Here is a 26556-nt window from a genome sequence, read left to right as displayed (position 1 = left end):
CCACCCGGGAGAGTGGGAAGTTTTCCGCATGATTGTGAACCGTTGGGAAAGACCAAAGGTGGACATGATGGCGTCCCGCCCGAACAAAAAATGGGACAGGTATTGCGCCAGGTCACGAGACCTTCAGGCGATAGCTGTGGACGTCCTGGTAACACCGTGGGTGTAACAGTCGGTGTATGTGTTCCCTCCTCTGCTTCTCATAACCAAGGTATTGAGAATTATAAGACATAGAGGAGTAAGAACTATACTCGTGGCTCCGGATTGGCCAAGAGGGACTTGGTAACCGGAACTTCAAGAGATGCTCACAGAGGACTAATGGCCTCGGGAGCTAAGAAGGGATTTGCTTTCAGCAAGTACCATGTCTGTTCCAAGAGGAACCGTGGCATCGGCCTTTAAGAAAGGACCTGCTCCAGCAGGGACCTTGTCTGTTCCAAGACTTACCGCGACTGCGTTTGACGGCATGGCGGTTTGAACGCCGGATCCTAAGGGAAAAGGCATTCCGGAAGAGGTCATACCTACCCTGGTCAAAGCCAGGAAGGAGGTGACCGCACAACGTTATCACCACATGTGGTAAAAATATGTTGCGTGGGTGAGGCCAGGAAGGCCCCACGAAAAAATTTCAACTAGGTCGTTTTCTGCACTTCCTGCAAACAGGAGTGTCTATGAGCCTAAAATTGGTGTCCATTAAGGTTCAAGTTTCGGCCCTATAGATTTTCTTCCAGAAAGAATTGGCTTCAGTTCCTGAAGTCCAGACGTTTGTCAAGGGAGTATTGCATATACAGCCCTTGTGTGCCTCCAGTGGCACCGTGGGATCTCAACGTAGTGTTGGGATTCCTCAAATCATATTGGTTTGAACCACTCAAATCTGTGGATTTGAAATATCTCACATGGAAAGTGACCATGCTGTTGGCCCTGGCCTCGGCCAGGCGATTGTAAAAATTGGCGGCTTTGTCTTACAAAAGCCCATATTTGATTTTCCATTCGGACAGGGCAGAACTGCGGACTCGTCCCCAGTTTCTTCCTAAGGTGGTGTCAGCGTTTCACCTGAAACAACCTATTGTGGTGCCTGCGGCTACTAGGGACTTGGAGGACTCCAAGTTGCTAGACGTTGTCAGGGCCCTGAAAATAAATATATATATATATATATATATATATATAATTCCAGGACGGCTGGAGTCAGAAAGTCTGACTTGCTGTTTATATTGTAGGCACCCAAAAAGCTGGGTGCTCCTGCTTTTAAGCAGACTATTGCTCGTTGGATTTGTAGTACAATTCAGCTTGCACATTCTGTGGCAGGCCTGCCACAGCCAAAATCTGTAAATGCCCATTCCACAAGGAAGGTGGGCTCATCTTGGGCGGCTGCCCGAGGGGTCTCGGCTTTACAACTTTGCCGAGCAGCTACTTGGTCAGGGGCAAACACGTTTGCTAAATTCTACAAATTTGATACCCTGGCTGAGGAGGACCTGGAGTTCTCTCATTCGGTGCTGCAGAGTCATCCGCACTCTCCCGCCCGTTTGGGAGCTTTGGTATAATCCCCATGGTCCTGACGGAGTCCCCAGCATCCACTAGGACGTTAGAGAAAATAAGATTTTACTTACCGATAAATCTATTTCTCATAGTCCGTAGTGGATGCTGGGCGCCCATCCCAAGTGCGGATTGTCTGCATTACTTGTACATAGTTATTGTTACAAAAAAATCGGGTTATTGTTGTGAGCCATCTTTTTTAGAGGCTACTTCATTGTTATCATACTGTTAACTGGGTTAAAATCACAAGTTGTACGGTGTGATTGGTGTGGCTGGTATGAGTCTTTCCCGGGATTCAAGATCCTTCCTTATTGTGTACGCTCGTCCGGGCACAGTACCTAACTGAGGCTTGGAGGAGGGTCATAGGGGGAGGAGCCAGTACACACCATGTGATCCTAAAAGCTTGCTTTTGTGCCCTGTCTCCTGCGGAGCCGCTATTCCCCATGGTCCTGACGGAGTCCCCAGCATCCACTACGGACTATGAGAAATAGATTTATCGGTAAGTAAAATCTTATTTATTATTTGACTTTAAAGGTACCAGCAAGCCCGGTCATGACCAATTTTAATTCTTGCCAGAACATGCTGGCAGTTGGAGGACTACAAGTGAAAGCATGCCCTGGCATCTAGGTCCCTCTAGCACCTGCAATGCATCTGTACAAAAAAAAAAAATATGAAATAAGGAGAGGACTCGCCCACAGAGTTGGAAAATTTATTTTTAGAAAAGAAACACCGACAAATTGACCCTTCCTTTAAAAATAATGGGAAATTACCCTTCCCCCGCAGATGACACTACAAATGCAAATACTTACTGTATTGTACGTTTAGGAGTAACAGTCACTGTAACAAAAGCTACTTTTCAGTTTTGCATTAGAGCTAGAGCCATTGAAACTGGACATAAATATTCTGCTTTGCGGTTATTTCACATGAGTACTTGCAGAGCAATAATTGCATGTACCTTCTGTGACTACACTGCTGCCGTATTACATGTATGTTTTATGTGTGTCCAGTTTTAAATGAATGACTTTGCAGCTTTATTTGGAGCTTTGGACACCTTTTGCTTATTTTCAGCTTTAAGTGCGCACACAAACAGATGGTTAAGTTATGCCTTTGAGTAAAGTTCAAGGACTTGTATTTATTTCAGCTGTACTGCAGTAAATATACCTATTGGATCTTGATTTACTCATTAACTATTGTCCTTACCATGGAATTATATATTGATACGGATAGACAATGTGTTCTAGAATGTGATGCTTAAATTGTGTGATTTCACCATAAATGGATAGAAGAAAATGTACAGTATCAGGCTCCAAGGGCTTTATTTAATGAAGGTGTGGCTTTTGTAAGACACTGCTTTCTGGTGGATTGGAGGTAGATATTTAAAATGGCACTCGCAGTCAGTGTAAAGACTGGCGTGCTCTAAACAGACTGAGTGGCGTTTAAAAATTTTACTTCCATCCCACAGGGAAGCAGTGTCTTACAAAAGCCAACGCTTCGTAAATAAACACTCTGGAGTCATTAGTATGTCCTGCCTCACTACATTAAAAAAAACAAAAATAAATTACTTCATGATAGGTTGTTTCGGTAAATTGATTTGCACATTGCTTTCCCTGGAACATTTACTTTTCATAAATGTACTATTTATTTTATGTTAAAGTGTAGACATGATTCAAACATACATCATAGTACTATAGTCTAAAGCAATTAGGTTATAAAAAAAAATGTAATACCATTGCTTCAGGTACCATATATGGCCTCTTTTCTCTTACGTCCTAGAGGATGCTGGGATCCATATTAGTACCATGGGGTATAGACGGGTCCACTAGGAGCCATTGGCACTTTAAGAGTTTGAGAGTGTGGGCTGGCTCCTCCCTCAGAGCAAAAAGATCAGTGGCGAGTGAGTCACCGGCTCCCCTGGCAAGCGGAGATCCGGTGTGTGAAGATGGCGGCAACAGGGTATGGAGCGCAGCGGTACATAGTGCGGGGCTATGAGGGGTGCCCTGAGCCAGTGCCTACACTGACCTCTAAAGCCTGTCAGGGTCCCGGGATCGCTGCCAGCATGAATCCTCAGGCCAGTATAATATTCTGAAGAGCGGGAAGACAGCGACATTAAGGGGGCGGAGCTTCTCAGAGCGGACCCAGCAGCGTTCAGTGCCATTTTCCTGCCTGCAGAAACGCTGTCAGTGAAGAGCAGTCCCTCCAGAGCAACTCCAGCTATCTCTTACGGTACCAGGGGGTTGTAGAAAGGGGGGGGGAGGGAGGCTGGTGTAAAGACTGTGTAACCTATTAAGGTGCACAGTCAGCGCTGGTTGGGGTCTCCCTATACCTTGAAAGCGCTGTGTGTGGGTTGACTCCAGTCTCTGTGTCTCTATTGCCATTCTTGGGGGTGAAACTCTGTCTATCCTCGTGTGTGTGTGTGTGTGTGTGTGTGTGTGTGTGTGGTGTTTGGGGTCTCCTTTTAGCTATGTCCAGGGACTCTGTGTCATATGCTGCAGAGGATATGTCCCCTCAGGATGATCTCATTCCATGTAATCAGGATTGCACTGTTTTAGCGCAGATACCAGCAAGGGAGCCTGAATGGTTATCCTCTATCAAATCTCAGATTTCTCAGATTTCTACTAGGGTTGCACAAAATTAATCTGCAACTCAGGTTTTACAGACCTCTATGGCAGTTTGGTCTGGTTCTGTTACCTCAGGGCCCCCCTCTGTAGATTCCCACAAACGTGCTCTTGCCCAGATTATGCAAGATGACACGGATACCGATTTTAACACGGCAGACGTTAATGAGGGAGGCCGCCTCTCTTGCTAAAGGGGTGCAGTTTATGATAAATTCTATCAGGGATGTGTTGAATATTGCCGATACAACACCTGAGCAGGCAGAGGAGGCTTACTTCACTGATAATAAGAAAGCCTTGCTAACCTTCCCTGCGTCCAAAGAATTAAATGCTATTTTTGAAAAAGCTTGGGAAAACCCGGAGAAAAAATTCCAGATCCCTAGAAGAGTTCTAGTTGCTTTCCCCTTCCCTGAGGAGGATAGAAAGAAATGGGAAAACCCACCCATAGTGGACGCGTCTGTATCCAGACTCTCAAAAAAGGTGGTTTTACCTGTCCCAGGATCTACCGCCTTTAAAGGAGCCGGCTGATCGCAAAATTGATTCTACACTCAAATCCATATAAACGGCTTCAGGGGCGATATTACGTCCTACTGTTGCCTGTGCATGGATTTCCAAAGCTATAGTAAAGTGGTCAGGCACATTACTTGAGGATTTGGATACAATGGATAAAAGTGACGTTGAATTGATTTTACATAACATTCAGGATTCTGCAGGATTTATGGTGGAATCCATGAAAGACCTGGGTTCAATGGCTGCAGGAATATCTTCCATGTCTGTCTCAGCTCGCCGAGGCCTATGGCTGCGCCAGTGGTCTGCCGACGCGGAATCCAGGAGAGGTGTAGAGACCCTACCCTACACAGGTCAGGCTCTTTTTGGGGAAGCATTGGATGTGTGGATCTCCATGGCTACAGTGGGTAAGTCACCTTTTCTCCCCTCAGCTGCACCTGCCACGAAGAAACCTTTTTTCTTCGGCTACATCAAAGTCCTTTGGGTTGCTAAAACAAGAAAGGCCAAACCGTCCAACGCCTCTAGAGGAGGTCGACCAAATCCAAGAAACCTGCTGCTGCAGGTCCTCAGGAACAGAAGCCTGCTTCAGGTACGCCAAAGTCCTCAGCATGACTGTAAACCGCGCAGGCTGGATGTAGGGCCGGTGGGGGCGAGACTCAGACAATTCAGTCACGTCTGGGTGTCGTCTGGCCTGAATCCCTGGGTTCAAGATATTGTGTCCCAAGGGTACCGGCTGGAGTTTCAAGATCTCCCTCCTCACCAGTTCTTCAAATCAGGCTTGCCAGCTTTGCCGGCAGACAGGGCAACCCTACAGGGAGCCGTTCAGAAGTTGGTGGAGGCACAGGTTATTGTACCAGATGCAAAACAAGGGTTACTATTTGAACCTTTTCGTGGTACCGAAACCGGATGGTTCGGTCAGGCCCATTCTGAACTTAAAATCACTAAACCCCTTTCTGAGGGAGTTCAAGTTCAAAATGGAGTCTCTAAGGGTGGTGATATCAGGTCTGGAGGAGGGGGAATTCCTGGTATCCCGGGGATATCAAGGATGCGTACCTCCATATTCCAATTTGGCCACTGCATCAAGCTAATCTTCGATTCGCACTGGTGGACTGTCATTTTCAATTCCAGGCCCTGCCATTCGGCCTCTCCACAGCACCGAGGGTGTTCACCAAGGTGATGGCGGAAATGATGGTTCTACTCCGCAGACAAGGGGTGAACATAATTCCATATCTGGACTATCTGCTGATAAAGGCATCGTCCAAGGAGAAGCTGTTACAGTCCATAGCTCTCACGGCCCAGCTTCTCAGGGAACATGGTTGGATCCTGAATCTTCCAAAATCACATTTGGAACCTACCAGGAGGTTGTCATTTCTGGGAATGATTTTCTACACGGAAGTGCAGAGGGTGTTTCTTCCAGAGGAAAAAGTGTTGGTGATACAAACGATGGTCCGGGATGTCCTGAAGACAGCCCGAGTGTCCGTTCATCAGTGCATACGCCTTCTGGGAAAGATGGTGGCCTCTTACAAGGCTCTGCAGTACGGGAGATTTCATGCTCTGTCCTTCCAACTGGATATCCTGGACAAATGGTCGGGATCTCATCTACACATGTACCAGAGAATACGTCTATTGCCAAAGGCAAGGATCTCACTCCTCTGGTGGCTGCAATTGCCTCACCTTCTGGAGGGCCGCAGGTTCTGGATTCAGGACTGGATCCTTCTAACCACGGATGCAAGTCTCCGGGGCTGGGGCTCAGTCAATCAAGGGGAAACCTTCCAAGGAAGGTGGTCAAGTCTGGAAGCCGGCCTGCCATAAACATTTTGGAACTAAGAGCCGTCTACAACGGTCTTCTCCAAACGGCCCATCTTCTGAGAGATCGGGCCATTCAAGTGCAGTCGGACAATGTAACGACAGTGGCTTACATAAACTGGCAAGGCGGAACGAAGAGCAGAGCTGCAATGTCAGAGGTAACAAGAATCATCCTCTGGGCGGAAAAACATGCGTTGGTGCTGTCAGCAATCTTCATTCCGGGAGTAGACATCTGGGAAGCGGTCTTCCTCAGCAGACACTATCTCCATCCAGGGGAATGGGGACTCCATCCGGAGGTGTTCCTGGAGGTTATGGATCTTTGCGGTGTACCTGAAATAGACATGATGGCCTCTCGTCTCAACAAGAAGCTTCGGCGTTATTGTTCCAAGTCGAGGGAACCACAAGCCGTGTCGGTGGACGCCCTAGGGACTCCGTGGGTGTTCCAGTCGGTGTACGTGTTTCCTCCACTTCCACTCATTCCAAGAGTTCTAAAACTCATAAGGAGAACAAAAGTTCAGGCAATCCTCATTGCTCCGGACTGGCCAAGAAGGGCTTGGTACGCGGATCTTCTGCTAGAAGAGCCGAGGCTTTTTCCTCTTTGGGAGGACCTTAAGACTTACCGCAGCTATGTTTGACGGCATGGAGGTTGAACGCCAGATACTAGCTCGGAAGGGCATTCCGAACAAAGTAATTCCTACCCTGATACAGGCTAGGAAAGGAGTAACGTCTAAACATAACCATCGCATTTGGAAAAAATATGTGTCTCGGAGTGAATCCAGGAGGTTTCCTACGGTGGAGTTTTAACTTGGACGGTTTGTCCTCTTCCTACAAGCAGGTGTAGATATGGGCCTGAGATTAGGTTCCGTAAAGGTCCAGATTTCGGCCCTATCCATTTTCTTCCAGAAACAGTTCGCTGCCCTCCCTGAGGTTCAGGCCTTTTTGAAGGGAGTTCTGCACATCCAGCCTCACTTTGTGCCACCTACGGTGCCCTGGGATCTTAACGTGGTGTTGCAGTTCCTCCAGTCGGAATGGTTTGAGCCTATACAGATGGTTGAGGTCAAGTTTCTCACATGGAAGGCTGTCACTTTGTTGGCCTTGGCTTCTGCTAGACGTGTGTCGGAGTTGGGGGCTTTATCATGTAAATGCCCATACTTGATCTTCCATGAAGATAGAGCTGAGCTCAGGACACGTCCGCAGTTCCTTCCGAAGGTTGTGTCGTCAATTCATATCAACCAACCTATTGTGGTGCCAGTTGCTACTGACTCCTCAATTTCATCAAAGTCCTTGGATGTTGTAAGGGCTCTGAAAATCTATGTGAAGAGGACTGTTTGTCACAGAAAATCGGACTCTGTTTGTCCTGTATGATCCCAAGAAGATTGGGTGTCCAGCTTCTAAGCAGATGATCTCTCGCTGGATCAGGTTCACTATCCAGCATGCGTATTCTACGGCAGGCCTGCCATGTTAAGGCCCACTCTACTCGTAAGGTGGGTTCTTCCTGGGCGGCTGCCCGAGGAGTGTCTCGGCTTTACAACTATGCCGAGCGACTACTTGGTCGGGGTCGAACACGTTCACAAGGTTCTACAAGTTTGATACTTTGGCCTCTGAGGACCTGAAGTTTGGTCAGTCAATTCTGCAGGAGCCTCCGCGCTCTCCCTCCCATTCTGGGAGGTTTGGTACATCCCCATGGTACTAATATGGACCCTAGCATCCTCTAGGACGTAAGAGAAAATAGGATTTTAATTACAGTATTTGCTGGCGTATAAGACTACTTTTTTTCCCTGAAAAACATGCCTCCAAGTGGGGGGGTCGTCTTATACGCCGGGTGCACTTCAGTTGGGATAGACATAGCTGCCATAGTGGCCTTCCGATACTCGCCCAGTGCCCATAGTGGCCTCCCGATGCCCGCCCACCTCATTCTACTCACCATCCAGTATCGCGCGATATCCAGTGCGGCCGCGGCGGGTCACTAGTGCCAATTACAGGGAGATGCAGGGACTGGCCGGAGGCGCTGCAGTCGCGTTGTGGCCGTACAATGGTGACAATGACACGTACTGTAATGGCACTAATACTAATACTAATGGCACTCACGTGAAACCGGTAACAATAAATGCACACAGGGGTATACTTTTATACATTTTACAACTTTCTCCTCGCCCCCTCCCCCCTTCTTATGCATACCTTGATAAATACTCCCTATCCAAATCTCTTATCAGGTCATAATATACAGTATGTCACAAATCTGATGTTCTTTTACGTTTTATTTGGTGTGTGGAAGGGGGTAGTCTTATACGGCGAGTATATAACAAACTCTATATTTTGAGTGGAAATGTTGGGGGTCGTCTTTTACGCCCAGTCGTCTTATACGCCGGCAAATACGGTACCTACCGGTAAATCCTTTTCTCATAGTCCATAGAGGATGCTGGGCGCCCGCCCAGCGCTCCGTGATCCTGCAGTGGTTACTTAGTTCTTGGTAAGTACTGTTTCGTTACTTGGTAAGTAATATAATTCAGCTGTTGCTGATGTTTCAAGCTAGTGAGCTAGTGAGCTGGTGTGAATCTCGCCACTATCTGTGTAAAATCCTTCTCTCGAAGATGTCAGTCTCCTCTGGCACAGTTTCTAAACTGAGTCTGGTAGAAGGGGCATAGAGGGAGAAGTACACTCTCAAACACCACACTCTCAAACTCTTAAAGTGCCAATGGCTCCTAGTGGACCCGTCTATACCCCATGGTACTATTGTGGACCCCAGCATCCTCTACGGACTATGAGAAAAGGATCTACCGGTAGGTAATTAAAATCCCTTCTTTGCTTTGCTTGGTCATAGCAAATCTAGTACATGGATGAGCCGGGCCATGCAGCATCCCCACATACAATATATATATATATATATATATATATATATATATATATATATATATATATATATATATATATATATTATGCTCTCTCTCTCTCTCTCTCTCTCTTCATCCATCCATCCATCTATATATATGCAGCAAAAATTAACAAATCTGCCTGATTTTAAATGCCCATGGATGGAAAGTGCAGAAAACGCAAATAAGAACAATATATCATACAGCTGCTAATAAATGTTAGGCTTCTAAAGGTGGAAAAAGATCTTTAGTGATTCATTGCATAGTAACAGCACTAATTACATTTTGCATTATCCAAGGTATGTTACAGTACAATGGACCTTGTATTGGCAAACTCTTAGGGTCACTTAGTGATTGCTGTAAATGCTGGCCTGACGTCTCAGAGAATCAATGCTTTTTCAGTTATGGTCTTTCAATTCAATTTTCTGGTTAATTAAATCGTCTTAGCTGACGTAAGGGAACAAGTATGATCTATGCTGTTTTTATTTGCTTTTAGTATATCATTATTTTAGACCCAACTGAAGTGTGCTTTTGTATCATTTGTGTATATCCTCTAGGTGAACGCTGTGGATTACAGAGCAGCACAAATGGCACAAGATGAGGTAGGTGCACTTAAATTATAAGTGACCCGACTCGAAACACAAAATACACATTACACTACTGCAGTATGCGAGTAGTAGAACTAGAAAGTTTTGAAACAAAAATAAGAAAATGTAAGCAAATATGCCTAGAACAGCTTGGTGTGGCTTGTTTCAACCTGAAACTGTTCCACGATTCTCAAATATAGCCTTTCTAAAAGAAAAAATGTAAATCATGCATTTGCACAAACGTTCTTTGTCTGCTGATTAGTGATGCCGATAATCTGTATTACAGAGAAAAGTGTGAAGGAGGTGACACTAGTATGCTTGTCATGCACACTTGGCGACTTTCTTTATACCCCTTCTGTGAGAGTCCCAGAAGGACAAGCCCTCTCCAGGTGGCGTGATGCCTCATTTTTTACATTGATGTTGAGCAGCCTTGCCCCTGCTGTAAAATGCATGAATCACAGTTTTAAATAGCTGGGGTAGGCTACTCATCATCATCATCATCATCATCATCATCATCATCATCAATGCAAATAAGGTGTTCCAACCTCCCAGCACTGATGATGACACAGGAGACTTGGCAACTCTCTTGGGATGCTGGGAGAGCACCCCAAATAGAGAAAAAAACACTTCATTTTTCTGTCCCCTAATTCATAATCCATTGAAATGTAATTTCTTCCTAACTTTTCTGTTCTGATTAAAACAATTGCAAATATTAGAGTGGGTTCTAACTTATCTAATATATTCCAGCTAAAAAAAATATATATATATAGTTTGAATTCACAAACCTTGCCTCGTGTACTGTTTTGGTACAGCAAGCTTGTAGCTCAAATTCCTTTTTACACAATTGGCTTAATTGTCATCTAGGAAATAGCCCGCTGGTTAATGGAAAGAGAGGAAAAATCGCATAAGAAATCTAAAGGACGTGATAAGATGTCAGACGGTAGGAGAACGGACGAGTTGGAGGTGAGTGAAATCATATTCACTGGCTTTTTTTTTTGCTGAATCTTTCTTTAATACCATTTTCATTGAAACATTGTTAGCTACATTTTTAAGGTATAGAAAAAAAAGAAGACAATTACCTTATTGATTGATGTCATTATATTGAGATGTTTATAGAAGGGGGGATTTAAATGTGAGACCAGCTTTCATGCCTCAAATGTATAATTTTTTTATTTTCTTTATTTTGTCATAAAGTGACAGTAAGTGTTTATACGTGCAGAGTTTGTGTTTTACTCTGCCCATGCAGACAGCATTGTAGGTGGCCTATTTGTTGTACTATAGGTCAGATTAGCCATTGCTGCATGTGTTGACTGAAAAGAACTGGCAACCAATATTACCATCTGTTAAGGACTGGCAGCAAATATGGATGGGATGACTGCGATCTGACATTGTGGGAGTTCAGCAGCCGACTGCATTCATTGTTCCCCACAGGAACTGGATCGTTCTTTCTACTCTGGCTGATCATGTGTGGCAAAATGTATATTCATTTGTGCTTCGGTCAAATGATCTAGCCTGTATATGTGCCCCTCATGGCCTATAAAACAGATAAATTTTATGGGTGTGGTGCCAGATTATTATGCAGCACTAATCCTTCCTTGGGGTCCTGTAAATTTTCATCATCCCACACACTGAAGCATAAAGACAGATACTCGTAGAGTTACTCAGGAACTTTTAGATAGCATCACCATCAGCCTCCAGTAGTAATGCAGACATCAGCGACTAGCACTTCTGTGCAGGTACTGTTGCTTTACTAATCTTCTAATGAGAGATGGGGGGGGGGGGTCAGAAACATGAAACAGTGATCGTTTGCTGACAGCAGTAATGTCCATTCACCATTTATTATAACTCTGCGTGCTGACTCTTCTGGTGCTAGTGTGGTGCTGCTACTGAAAATAGAGACAGGGCCATTTCCCATGTCCAATAGCAGCTGCTGTCACCATGGAGGTACTGGAGACTGCCATTGGAGGAATACAGATGGCAACACTGCAGCAATGATGGCTAAAAACACTTGGTGCAGGCAGAGAGCTCATCTAAGATGCATCCATCACAAACTGCCATCCACATGCTATTAAATAAATAAATATTGTAAATGTTCCCCATCCCATGTACACTGTACTCATTGGGGTGTGCTGCGCTGAGGGTCCACCCAGGGGTGTCTCCAACACTGTTTTCATGTCATTGGTTTCCCCTCTCATCACCATCATGTACCCCAACACCATCACCTCGCTTACCTACGACTATATTATGCCACACAGTAGTGCCCCGTATTATCTACTATATAAAAGTGAAAATTTGTCTCTGTCTTGCTATACAAATCCACAGTTTACAAGTGAAGATTGTCAAATTTTACATACGAGCGTATTAAAACACAGCTGAGGCAACTAGAAAAATTAGAAATCCCTAGCACCCATAGGGAAGGAGACAGCAGCACAGAGTATATCAGGAGACAGCATAACTCCTGAATTGCTGGAGCCATGTACTCACAAATTGGTACACATATGCCTTACAATCTGGCAACAAACACTGTGGGGGGAGACACCCCTAGCACCCCTAGGGGTGAGGCAGCAGCACTGAGAATTTTAGCAGACAGCATAACTCTGCAATGCCTGCAGCAATTTACACCAAAAGCAGCAATTTACAACAAACTTGGTACACATATGACTAACACTCTGGAAACAAACACTGTGGGGGTAACACGCCACTAGCACCCCTAGGGGTGGCCCAGTAGCAGACTATTTCAGGACATGCATAATATGTCAGTGATGATTTACAAAATGTTCTATTGTTTTGAAGTTAAAAAAATAAAATGCCACCAAAGAAAACAGCTACAAATGGTGGAAATAAAAATTATTCCACAAGGAATAAAATGTTAGCGGCAACCTGTGTGTTTTATCTTTACATTGATTTTTGCAAACAAACATTCTTAAAATACCGGGCAACACCATGTACTCCAGCTAGTTATTTTATATAGTACAGATGTGTCAATATACACCTTTTGTAAATTAGCCACACCAAAACACTAATCCTAAGTACTTAGTTCACTATAAGTGAAGAACAGATCATAAATTGGGTCTTCAATACAAGTGTAATTAAAACCCTGAAAAACTGAAATGTATAGGGAAAGATGTAAAGAGCCCTTGGCGCTAGTGATGATATAGGGGCCAATTAGGGAAAACAATGGGTATACGTCTCCCTTGCGGTATTCTCTGACAATGAAAAATATTAGTTTTTCCATATACCCCAGTGGAGTTTATAAGCTACAGTATATTCCGCTACAGTATATTCCCTACCACATGTACACGCACACACATTCACATCAGGGTTAATTTTTGGTGAGAGCAAATTTACCTACCATTATATTTTTGGATTTGGGAGGAAACCCAAGCAAGCACAGGAAGAATATACAAACTCCACACAGTTAAGGGCCATGGTGGGAATTGAACCCATAACTGTGTGAGGTACAGATGGGTCCTCCGTTATCTTGACTGTTTCTGCGCCTAGACGGAGGTTTAGTCATACCTAGGCGATAGCTTAGGTTGCCGAGTTTAATCGCGCACAGACGCGACTAGATACTTAGCATGCAATACACATCTCCACCACTGGGTGGCTAATGATCCACTAATCCAGTGCTTTAGTTTGAATAGCGGCGGATTGATCTACAGTACAGGCTCTGGCAAATGGTCAGTGACGATTGTAATGTTAATATACAGTGCTGTACTGCATAGTGTACACACAGATGGTGACCAATGGTCAGATGGAGAGAGTAAAAAAAAATAATAGTTTATTCAGATGCAAACAAACGTGTTAAAACACTTGTGTATGCAGACGCAACTAATGTGTGAACACTTGTGTATGCAGACGCAACTAATGTGTGAAAGGAATAATGTACCTCATTGAGTTTAAAGTATGTACAGTGCACTAAATGAGCGTCCGAGTCCCCTAACGGCATAAATAAACACCAATGGGAAGGAATCACTGTTACATTACTTTAACACATGAACTTGTGTATCTTCCATGCAGCGACGTATAGTAGGCTAGCGGTGAAGGCTCCCACGCTGAGGGTCCCGGGTTCGATTCCCAAAGTGCCAATCTATATATTTTTTTTTCCCTGACATTCACTATATAAATTTTTTTTTTCTGCTGTGTAATCCATTGTAAAACATTCAATGGAAGGGTGCACACAGGTTTCACATAAATCGGGGTAAATCTGCAGGAGCGACTGATTCCGCTATGTAACAGCGGTAATGAGCAGCTGTAGACACCAGTAAATATAAATTAGTGTATTCTGACGCAACTAACTGTTCGAGCAACACGGTACTGTAGATCGTCTGCGTTAGAGAATCTCTGTTGTACTTTATACAACTCGATAATTTACTAAGAATTTGTATTCTCATTCACTGCCGACAATAGCCAAACACTGCCAGGAAAGCATAGAATTTGTTTAAAAAAAAAAAAAAAAAAAAAGGAGCTTTCAAATAGCCCTATTTTTTGCTGGCGTGTTCAGATAGTCATGCACGGATCAGTGAGATTAAACTTGCCACTGTACGTTCCAAGCTGTTCGTGCTAGATAGTACACTAGTAGAACATATTGTACAGAGATAATAAGGATGGTGATTTGGCATCCAGGAACTTAGAGAGGAGCTTTTATCTCTCTCCGTTATACTTAGATTACAGTGGAGAGAGTTAAAAGATCCTCCCTAAGTTCCTGGATGCCAAATCACTGCCCTTAGTATCTCTGTACAGTATGTTCTACTAGTGTACTAATTAGTACGAACAGCTTGTAATGTACATTGGCAAGTTTAATCTTTATATGTATAATGGAGAGAGATAAAAGCTCCTCCCTAAGTTCCTGGATGCCAAATCACCGTACTTAGTATCTCTGTACAGTATGTTCTATTAGGGTACTAATTAGCTGTTCATGCTAATTAGTACTCATAAAAAAATTACTGTACAGAGATACTAAGTACGGTGATTTGGCATCCAGGAACTTAGGGAGGTGCTTTTTATCTCTCCATTATACATAGAAAGGTTAAACTTGCCACTGTATGTTATTAATTAGCACGAACAGCTTGTAACGTACAGTGGCAAGTTTAATCTTTCTATGTATAATGGAGAAAGATAAAAGCTCCCTAAGTTCCTGAATGCCAAATCACCGTACTTAGTATCTTTGTACAGTATTTTCTATTAGAGTCAGTGTTCGCAAAAACGCGCTATAGCGCGTATTTTACCCTCTTTTGATGATCAGGGACTCACATTTTAAAAGTGGGCGGGTCCATGAGGACGCGCTCTGCTACAGCCAATCGGATGCTCTCTGGTATGTCCTGGCGTGGCAGCAGGGGTGAGTGTGTGCGCTGACTGTTAATGGAGCGCCGGCAGAACTTTGTGTGGCGGTGGCGGGGACCAAGTCCTCCCGCAGCAGGGAGCTTACTCAGCGGCAGGAGTCTGTGTGGTCCGTGTTACTGTGACTGGGAGGAGTCTAGATCTCAGTGCTCCGGGGGGTGGGGTGGGCATGTAAATAGTTTTCCTGCGGGTGGAAGGGGGTAATCCGTATGGTCGGCGTCCCTGTGGCTTGAAGGGGGGGGGGGAGTCTGCATCCAGGGGGTTAGTACCCGGGCCCCCCTGTGTTATTGGGCACTCCGGCCAGAGCTCTGCAACGCCGGGGCAGGAGGGATCCGCGCTGCCGGGGTAGGAGTTCGGCTGTGCATGGCGGCTTCCTCCCCCCTCCTCTCGGGCAGCACAAGCAATCTCCAGCCTTCGCTGCTGCCAGGAGAGATGCTGCTGGCGGCAGACGCTGGAGGACTCAGTCCCCGGCCGTGCTGCCCGAGAGGAGGGGGGAGGAAGCCGCATGCACAGCCGAACTCCTACCCCGGCAGCGCGGATCCCTCCTGCCTCGGCAGCCAGGTGTCTAATCTTCTCCCCCTTCTGCAGCGCGGCTCCCATTGCCTGTGATTGCGGGAGATGAGCAGCGCATGCAGCGGGGTGACTGGGAGGGGGGACGGACTGATAGTCGGTGGGGGGGGGGGCTCTCCTGTTTTTGATGCCCTGGGCCCCCCGAGGGCTTGTTCCGTCCCTGTCTGGATGCTCAGCGCTAAGTCAGGGGGTGGGGAGTCTGTGTACATAGTTTTCCTGTGGGTGAGGTGTCTGGATGCGTCAGATCCAATGTCACCCCCAAAGCTCATACTTTAATTGCCATCTGGCATCCAGAAACATTACAGTAATAGGCGTGCACAGACGCCGACATACAGGTGCAGCTCTGGACTTCTCCCCCTCCGTGGCATTATAGTTTACTCTCACCTCCCCTGTCCTGGATATAGACTGCTTACCTGGGCGGCCCAGGTGAGCAGTCTTATGTCCCAGTGGAAGGGGTGGAGGACGTAGTCAGTTACCTGGCGGAGGGAGGGAAGTCCGGAGCAGCACCCGTATGTCAGCGTCTGCGCACGCCTACAGTAGTGCAGCCACTATGTAGTACACCCCTAGTGAGATGTACAATGTAAAGATACCAACTCCAACCACAGTGATCTCTGTTCTATCACTGCTCTGTGGTTTTCTAGATATTCTAGAATTACACGCCTCAGGGTGTCAGGGTGTTGTGTGACATGTAGTTCCACAACAGAGCCACAGAAGTCTGTTCAAGAGGGACAATTTTCAGCTCCATGCAGTGTAACACATGGCACCCCCTCTACTGACACCTGCGATGACTGTGGGCACCCCCTTCCCCCGCTGACACCCGCGATCACTGTGTCTGGGGGGATCTGAGGTGGTGGCTGCCATGTGTATAATGCGCTCTACCTGGCGCAATGTGTATAACGCACTCTACCTGGAGCAATGTGTATAACATGCTCTGCCTGGCGCAATGTGTATACCGCGCTCTGCCTGGCGCAATGTGTATACCGCGCTCTGCCTGGCGCAATGTGTATAACGTGCTCTGCCGGGCGCACTGTGTATAACGCGCTCTACCGAGCACATTGTGTATAACGCGCTCTACCAGGCGCATTGTGTATAACATCCTCTACCTTGTGCAATGTGTATAACGCGCTCTACGTGGCGCATTGTGTATAACGTGCTCTACCTGGTGCAATGTGTATAATTTATTTATTTATTTATTACCAGTTATTTATATAGCGCACACATATTCCGCAGCGCTTTACAGAGAATATTTGGCCATTCACATCAGTCCCTGCCCCAGCGGAGCTTACAATCTATATTCCCTACCATATGTACACACACATTCACGCTAGGGTTAATTTGTTGGAAGCCAATTAACCTACCAGTATATTTTTGGAATGTGGGAGGAAACCGGAGTACCCAGAGGAAACCCACGCAAGTACGGGGAGAATATACAAACTCCACACAGTTAGGACCTTGGTGGGAATCGAACCCATGACCTCATTGCTGTGAGGCAGTAATGCTAACCATTACACCATCCGTACTGCCCCTAATGCGCTCTACCTGGCGCATTGTGTATAACGTTCTCTACCTGGTGCAATGTGTATAATGCGCTGTACCTGGTGCAATGTGTATAATGTGCTCTACCTGGCACAGTGTGTATAGGAGGTTCTACCTGGTGCAATGTGTATAAGCGACACTACTGTGTGGTGTAATATGAATTGCCACTATTATGTGGCCACGCCCCTTCCCCATGAAGCCATGCCCCTAAATTATTGCAGCGCGCCTTCGGCGCGCACCGCCTGTAGTTGCGAGTCTGGGAGGTGGAGCTCCAATTCACTTTCTGTCAAAGGGCACCAAAATGTCTAGTTACACAGCTCTGGTGCAGGGTGTCCTGCATGTTACACAGCCCAACACTTTTGTAGTGTCCAAACAAGATTAAGATGAATAAAAACCTTCATTCCGATGGGACCGAGAAAAGGACCGGTAGGACCCCAATTTTTAAAAGTGAGGGGTCCCTGGGACCCACTTTTTTTGGGGCTCAGCGCGATCACTGAGAGTACTAATTAGCACGAACAGCTAATTAGTACCCTAATAGAACATACTGTATAGAGATACTAAGTACAGTGATTTGGCATCCAGGAACTTAGGGAGGAGCTTTTATCTCTCTCCATTATACATAGAAAGATTAAACTTGCCACTGTATGTTACAAGCTGTTCGTGCTAATTAGTACACTAGTAGAACATACTGTACAGAGATACTAAGGACGATGATTTGGCATCCAGGAACTTAGGGAGGAGCTTTTATCTCTCTCCGTTATACTTAGATTACAATGGAGAGAGATAAAAGCTCCTCCCTAAGTTCCTGGGTGCCAAATCACCGTCCTTAGTATCTCTATACAGTATGTTCTATTAGGGTACTAATTAGCTGTTCGTGCCAAGTTCATGTGTAAAAGTAATGCAACAGTGATTCCTTCTCATTGGTGTTCGTTTATACCGTTAGGGGACTCGTACGCTCATTTAGTGCACTGTACATACTGTAAAGTCAATGAGCTACTCCTTTCACACATTAGTTGCGTCTGCATACACAAGTGTTTTAACACGTTCATTTGCGTCTGTATAAACTATTCACACAGTGATTTGGCATCCAGGAACTTAGGGAGGAGCTTTTATCTCTCCCCATTATACTTAATACTATGGGTTTTGGACGCTCACTTATCCCTATCATCAATAAACCATACTGTATCTGTAATACGTACGTTTGCATCTGTATATGCTGTACTATATGCATCTGTACTGTTATATACTGTATGACAAACTGTAGCATAATGTAGCGTAATGAGACGCACCAGTAAAGTAGTTCTTATGCTGTAGTTCAGTATTGTATTTTAATGGAGACCACACGCATGCGCTTTGGTGATTTAAAAAAAGCGTCATCCGGTGGATGATCTTAGGTATTACACTCAAAGGTAACGCCAAACGCTCTGTGCCTCTCCCTTCGACTAGGCGCGCCTCCTTGCGCCCAAGCACGCTGCGTATGCCCGATCACGACTAACGCCTCAGTCAGCCAAGATAACGGAGGACCGATCTGTAGTAATACTAACCATTACACCGTCCATGCATACTGTATAGTGTTATATGCACTACTAGTTAGTAGATATCAGTGATATCAAAGTAATAAAAACATAGCATTTATTAAGCAAAATAATAAGCTTCACAAAGGGGTATATGCAATTCACGGCGAATCGCGGCAAATTATCGCCGTTTTTTAATTTGACACAATTCGACAGGTGAATTCTGGCAGGTGGCTGCCGGAATTCACCATATTCAATGAAAAACGTATTCGACAGTCCCGCGGGCGAAAAACGGCCGATTTGATGGATTTTGCCGCAATTTAAAAAAACGGGGGAAAAACGGGAAAAACCCTAAAAAAAAATGGCGTGGGGTCCCCCCTCCAAAGCATAACCAGCCTCGGGCTCTTCGAGCTGGTCCTGGTTCCAAAAATGCGGGGGGGAAATTGGGCAGGGATCCCCCGTATTTTTAAAACCAGCACCGGGCTCTGCGCCTGGTGCTGGTGCAAAAAATACGGGGGACAAAAAGAGTAGGGGTCCCCCGTATTTTTTACACCAGCATCGGGCTCCACTAGCTGGACAGATAATGCCACAGCCGGGGGTCACTTTTATACAGTGCCCTGCGGCCGTGGCATTAAATATCCAACTAGTCACCCCTGGCCGGGGTACCCTGGGGGAGTGGGGACCCCTTCAATCAAGGGGTCCCCCCCCCCAGCCACCCAAGGGCCAGGGGTGAAGCCCGAGGCTGTCCCCCCCCCATCCATTGGCTGCGGATGGGAGGCTGATAGCCTTGAGTAAAATGACAGAATATTGTTTTTTCCAGAAGAACTACAAGTCCCAGCAAGCCTCCCCGCAAGCTGGTACTTGGAGAACCACAAGTACCAGCATGCGGGAGAAAAACGGGCCCGCTGGTACCTGTAGTTCTACTGGGGAAAAAATACCCAAATAAAAACAGGGGACACACACCGTGACAAGTAAAACTTTATTACACACTGCCGACACACACATACTTACCTATGTTCACACGCCGACTGCCACGGTCTCCGACGATCCGAGGTACCTGTGAAAAAAATTATACTCACCTTCCAGCGTCCAGAGGTACATCCACGTACTTGTTAAAAAAAGAAAACGAACACCCGTACCACCGGACTGAAACGGGTCCCATGCTTACACATCAGACCCCTTTCCCCGAATGCCGGGACACCACGTGACTCCTGTCACTGAAGTCCCTTCAGCCAATCAGGAAGCGCTACTTCCGTGGCGCTCACCTGATTGGCTGTGCGCTGTCTGAGCTGTCAGACAGCGCATCGCAAAGCCTCTCCATTAGTTTCAATGGTGGGAACTTTGCCGTCAGCGGTGGGGTTACCCGCGGTCAGCCGCTGACCGGCGGGTGACCTCACCGCTAGCCGCAAAGTTTCCACCATTGAATATAATGGACGGAGCTGTGCGATGCGCTGTCTGAGTTCAGACAGCGCACAGCCAATCAGGTGAGCGCAACGAAGTTGCGCTTCCTGATTGGCTTTAGAGACCTTTCTGTGACAGCTGTCACTGAGAGGTCTGATTCGGGGTAAGGGGTCTCATGTGTCAGCATGGGACCCCTTTCAGTCCGGCATGGTACGGGTGTCCGTTTTTTTTTTTTTGCCAAGTCCGTGGATTTATCTCTGGACCCTGGTTGAGGTGAGTATATTGATCTATTCTTTTCAGGTATCCGTGGATTCTACATGGAGAAGAGGACCGATGTCGGCGTGTGAACATAGGTAAGTATGTGTGTGTCGACGTATGAAATAAAGTTTTACTTTTACGGTGTGTGTGTCCTGTTTTTATTTGGGTATTTTTTTTCCAGTAGAACTACAGGTACCAGCGGGCCCGTTTTTCTCCCGCATGCTGGTACTTGTGGTTCTCCAAGTACCAGCTTGCGGGGGAGGCTTGCTGGGACTTGTAGTTCTTCTGGAAAAAACAATATTCTTGACATTTTACCAAGGCTATCAGCCTCCCATCCGCAGCCCTTGGATGGGGGGGACAGCCTCGGGCTTCACCCCTGGCCCTTGGGTGGCTGGGGGGGGGACCCCTTGATTGAAGGGGTCCCCACTCCCCCAGGGTACCCCGGCCAGGGGTGACTAGTTGGATATTTAATGCCACGGCCGCAGGGCACAGTATAAAAGTGACCCCCGGCTGTGGCATTATCTGTCCAGCTAGTGGAGCCCGATGCTGGTGTGAAAAATACGGGGGACCCTTGCTCGTTTTGTCCCCCATATTTTTTGCACCAGGCGCAGAGCCCGGTGCTGGTTTTAAAAATACGGGGGATCCATGCCCAATTTTTCCCCGCATTTTTAGAACCAGGACCAGCTCGAAGAGCCCGAGGCTGGTTATGCTTTGGAGGGGGGACCCCCACGCCATTTTTTTTATTTACTTTCCCGTTCCAGCAATAAAAAGGAAAAAAAAAATTAAAAAAATATATAAATAATACTTGTGCCTCCCAAAAAAAAAAAAAAAGTACCTAATCCCTTCTAATATAAATAGATATGCTATTCCCAAAAAAAAAAAACACAAAAAAAAACATGTTTAAAATTTTTTTTATTGTTTTCACCCTCCAAAGTGTGGCGGATTGAAAATGATGAAAATTTACTGTCTAAAAGCACTGCTGTCGAATTTCCAAACTTGAATTGAATATGCTTTTGTCGAATTGCAGCACTTGTATCATTGCAGAAAAGTCGAATTTGCAAAAAGTCGAATTTCAAAAAGTCGAATTTTGAAAGTCCGTTTTTTTGATGGAAAGTACTGAATTGCATTGACTAATTATTATTTTTTTGCGAAAATGTCCCGAAATTCGACAATTTCGGGAATTCGACCGCAATTGCATATACCCCAAAGTAGGCATAAACATATATATGAATAATCAACAAATATATAAGCTGATGGAAGGGGAGCTGCATACACAAGCTTATATATATATATATATATATATACAGGTAGGAAGAAGGCGGCACTCAGTCAGGCTATCTTCAGAAAAAATAGGTCATTTATTAAGACCAAAAGGCCTTTTGGTCTTAATAAATGACCTATTTTTTCTGAAGATAGCCTGACTGAGTGCCGCCTTCTTCCTACCTGTGCATTTAGTGACCACGGTCACAGGGAGGGCACCGCAGCCATTACTTCTGCAAGGTACAAGGGAGTGCCGGGCCATCTTGCCATATATATATATATAAAAATAAATGTTACTAGTGGAAATCATACCAAAAGGCGTAGGCTGGCAGGAAGAGTGTGTGTGTTTTTCTTGGTAGCAATGGTTTGGAAATGCCATGGATACAGGGAGGGGTCTAGATATTTTTTTCCAAATGCCCATAACTTTTTGATGCCTCCCCTAACTCAGAGTTGCAGGAAGCAGGTTATATATACTCTTAATGGGGTGCATATTGCACCTTCCAGTTGCATGTAGTGCCCACTTTCTAGGCGTACTTTTAACCTATGTAACTAGAGTCTTTATGGTGAAATAATAAGTGTCATAAATTAATCATGAGTGAAAGAACATCAGTAATGTATCTAAGTAATAAATTAAGCTAAACCTTGTGGTATTTTAGAATGAATGAAGGCTGGGGTCATTTAGTGTTCATAGGGTGAACTTGTAAGTGAAACTTTACTACTTCCACTGTGTGTTTTATATGTGAGACAACACACTAGCCTGAAGTGTAGGAGCAGTCATGTACATTATGGGCCTGCACTAGAAAAGTGTCACTTACAGTGCCTTGCTAAAGTATTCACCCCCCTTTTGCATTTTTCATGTTTTGTTGCCTCACAACCTTGAATTAAAATGTATTGTTTGAAGGTTTGCATCATTTCATTCGCAGAACATGCCTACAACTTTGAAGATGATTTTCTTTTCTTTTTTTCTTTTTTTTTTATTGTGAAGCAAGCAACAAACAGGACAAAATAACAGAAAACTTCAGCATGCATAACTATTCACCCCCCTAAAGTCAGTACTTTGTAGAGCCACCTTTTGCGGCAATTAAAGCTGCAAGTCGCTTTGGATAAGTCTCTATGAGCTTGCCACTGGGATTTTTGCCCATTCCTCAAGGCAAAACTGCTCCAGATCCTTCATGTTGGATGGTTTCTGCTTGTGAACAGCAATATTCATGTGTGACCACAGATTCTCAATTGGATTGAGATCTGGACTTTGACTAGGCCATTCCAACACATTTAAGTGGTTCCCTTTAAACCACTCGAGTGTTGCTTTAGCAGTATGCTTCGGCTCATTGTCCTGCTGGAAGGTGAACCTAAGTCCCAGTCTCAAATCACAGGCAGACTGAAACAGGTTTTGCTCAAGAATATCCCTGTATTTAGCACCATCCATCTTTCCCTCGACTCAAAACAGTTTACCAGTCCCTGCTGCTGAAAAACATCCCCACAGCATGGTGCCGCCACCATCATGTTTCAGTGTGGGGATGGTGTTCTTGGGGTGATGGGATGTGTTAGGTTTGCGCCAGACATAGTGTTTTCCTTGGTGGCTGAAAAGTAAAATTTTGGTCTCATCTGACCAGATCACCATCCTCCATACATTTGGGGAGTCATCCACATGCGTTTTGGCAAACTCAAAATGTGCCTTCTTATTTTTAACACTAAGTAATGGCTTTTTTCTGGCCACTCATCCATAAAGCCCAGCTCTATGGAGTGTACGGCTTATTGTGGTCACATGTGCAAATACACCAGTCTCTGCTGTGGAACTCTGCAGCTCCTTCAGGGTTACCTTTGGTCTCTGTGCTGCCTCTCTGATTAATGCCCTCCTTGCCTGGTCTGTGAGTTTTGTTGGCCGGCCCTCTCTTGGCAGGTTAGTTGTGGTACCATGTTCTTTCCATTTGAAGATGATGGATTTGATGGTGCTCTGGGGGATCATCAAAGATTTGGATATTTTTTTTTATAACCCAACCCTGACTTGTACTTCTCAACAACTTTGTCCCAGACTTGTTTGGAGAGCTCCTTGGTCTTCATGGTGTGATGCCTCTTGCTTAGTGGTGTTGCAGCCTCTGTGGCCTTTCAGAAAAGGTGTGTTTATACTGACAGATCATGCGACACTTAGATTGCACAGAGGTGGACTTCATTTCACTAATTATGTTACTTCTGAAGGTAATTGGTTGCACCAGAACTTTTGAGGGGCTTCCTAGGAAAGGGGATGAATACATATGCACATGCCAATTTTCTAATTTTTATTTATAAAAATTATTTTTATATACATTTTTCTCATTTCACTTCACCAACTTAGACTATTTTGTGCAGATCCATCACATAAAAATTCAGATTAAAAAAATAAATAAAATTACAGGTTGTAATGTAACAAAATAGGTAAAAAGCCAAGGGGGTGAATACTTTAGCAAGGCACTGTACTTATGTTCTTTCCTTACTTGCTTTTTTTTTTTTATCTATTAAAAATATATATTTTTACCTTTTTAGCTAAACACACGTGAACATGTTCGGCCACGATCGAGGGATGAACATCACAGTTCCAGAAGTGACAAGCCATACAGGTATAAATAAGATCAGCCTTCTGTGGTTCTTATCGAATGCAGAAATGCAAATTTTCGTTTGTCTTTGTTTTGTTTCTGTGCAGATGGGTGTGATACGTTATCACGATAATGGCATCCCACCTGCCAGAATGCCGGCAGCGGGACGAGCACTAAGAGTCACCTTGAGGGCTCGCCACATTGCGGGCTTGGTGGATTGCTGTGCTCACCACAGGATCTACTCCCACCATGGGTGTATGTAGAAGCAATATATTTTGATTAGCTAAATTAGTGTTATGAAGTTAGATTGTTGATGTATGTATTTCATGGAGAAAATATCAATCAGCGTTACTATCAGAAAAGTCCCACATTTTGCCAATGAATGTGTACGACGATCAGCAAATTCTAACATGTTGGAAACACTCGATCATTTATGGGTCAAAATTATCATGTCAGGGATTCCTAACATTGTTTTTGCCACTCTTCAGAAAAAGTGAGATTGGGAAATGGGGAATCGCCCAATTGATGTGTGGGACGCCTAAGGTTCCCCAACCAATGGCTACATATTTCATAAGATTGCTGTGGTTGGTGATTAATAATAAAGGTTTAAGAGTGATAGACCAGCAGGCATATTCAAACCCTTTTCTAATTGTCATGTAATTCAATTAAATGGCCATTTCCCCGCACCTAAAATCATGGATTACTGAGTGGAAAATGACTGATTCCGCGTAAACTACAGAATCAATGGGTTTTCCCTGCGCATGAACTCCCAATTATGCCTTTTTTTTGCTGACTTTTCCTCGCAGCTGCTGAAGCTACAAGGAAATTTACACCGTTGCAGATTTACTCACGGGTAAATCCCCGCTAATTGGATCTTGCTGGCATGGTAATTATCGAGAAACCATGCAGCTAACTGAATATGTCTAAAAATAGTGTTGGTCAGTCATGAACTTTCTAACAGAGGATGTTGTTTTATTTGCTACCCAAAATGAGTAACTCTTAAAAGTAGCAGTGTAAGAGCACCATATACTGCGAAATGTGTTTAGAAGAAAAAGATTAAAAGCATCATATTGTGGGGAGAAGAAGAAAACGCCTACAGATGAAACATAGAAACAGAGAATTTGACGACAGATAAGAACCACTTGGCCCATCTAGTCTGCCCTTTGTTTACCATATTTTTAGCTCAAACCTTATTTGATCCTTATTTCTTTGTAAGAATATACTTATGTCCATCCCATGCATGTTAAAATTTATTTTCTGTCTTAGCCTCTACCACCTCTGATGGGAGGCTATTCACTTGTCCACTACCCTTTCTGTGAAATAATTTTTCCTCAAATTTCCCCTGAACCCACCTCCCTCCAGTCTCAGTGCATGCCCTCGTGTTCTAATACTTCTCTTTATTTGAAGAATGTTTCCCTCCTGGACTTTGTTAGAAACCTTCAAATATATCAAGGGTTTTTATCATGTCCCCCTTGCCCTTCTCTGCTCCAAACTATACATACAGTATTGAGATTTTTTTTGGTCTTTCTGGGTATGTTTTGTGATGTAGGCCATGCACCACAAACACCTATTCTCAGATTGCACCAAATTACCCCGCTTGGCGCACCACAGACGTTGTGACTTAGACGTGCCATGCATTGTTTTCTTACAATATATTCATGGTATCTGCTGCTTTATACTAATAAAATACTAATCCTAAATACTTAGGGGCTAATTCAGTAAGGATTGCTTTTTTCCAATGTCTGGGTCCTGCACAAATGCATCTGCATAGCATCACAGTCAGGAATACGAACACTTCTGCCTTGTTGGTGTTTGCGTATCACCCCCTTTTTCCAGTATCACCCCCTTTTTCCAAGAGTGGCAAGGCAAAGTACTGCGTTATGGGACGCAGTTTCCTTGGCCTTGCAAGCTGCACTGCATGGCAACCTTGAGTAAGCGCAGGCTTACGCTGCCTGCCATTTCAGATGAACATTGCGATCCTCACTCAATTAGGCCCTTAGTACATTATCACATTAATACAAAATTCAGTAAAAAGTCATCATTCTGGTTAAATAGGCAAAAGACATGTCCAGTATGAGTGACCCACGCCATGCATCCTTATGCTTAACCTGCTGCTTTATAACAAATTCCTTTGAGACAAAAAAATCCTAAATACTTAGGACATGTTTAGCAAATTAAGATGCAAAATTCAGGAAAAAGTA

General features: G+C 44.8%; 1 protein-coding gene across 3 annotated transcripts in view; it reads left to right on the top strand.

Annotated features, from left to right (window-relative positions):
• The window catches only part of CCDC50 (coiled-coil domain containing 50), a 171333-nt gene that overhangs the window by 133160 nt on the left and 11617 nt on the right, over positions 1 to 26556 (top strand). For all 3 annotated transcript variants that reach the window (XM_063916451.1, XM_063916450.1, XM_063916452.1), the window contains 3 exons: positions 9877 to 9921; positions 10771 to 10869; positions 24306 to 24379. In XM_063916451.1, the coding sequence (XP_063772521.1) occupies positions 9877 to 9921; positions 10771 to 10869; positions 24306 to 24379 (218 nt within the window). The remainder of the gene's footprint in view (positions 1 to 9876; positions 9922 to 10770; positions 10870 to 24305; positions 24380 to 26556) is intronic.

Source organism: Pseudophryne corroboree, chromosome 4 (genome assembly GCF_028390025.1).
Source record: "Pseudophryne corroboree isolate aPseCor3 chromosome 4, aPseCor3.hap2, whole genome shotgun sequence".
NCBI lineage: Eukaryota > Metazoa > Chordata > Amphibia > Anura > Myobatrachidae > Pseudophryne > Pseudophryne corroboree.
Note: the sequence above shows the minus strand (reverse complement) of the source record. Positions and strands in the feature narration are given on the sequence as shown.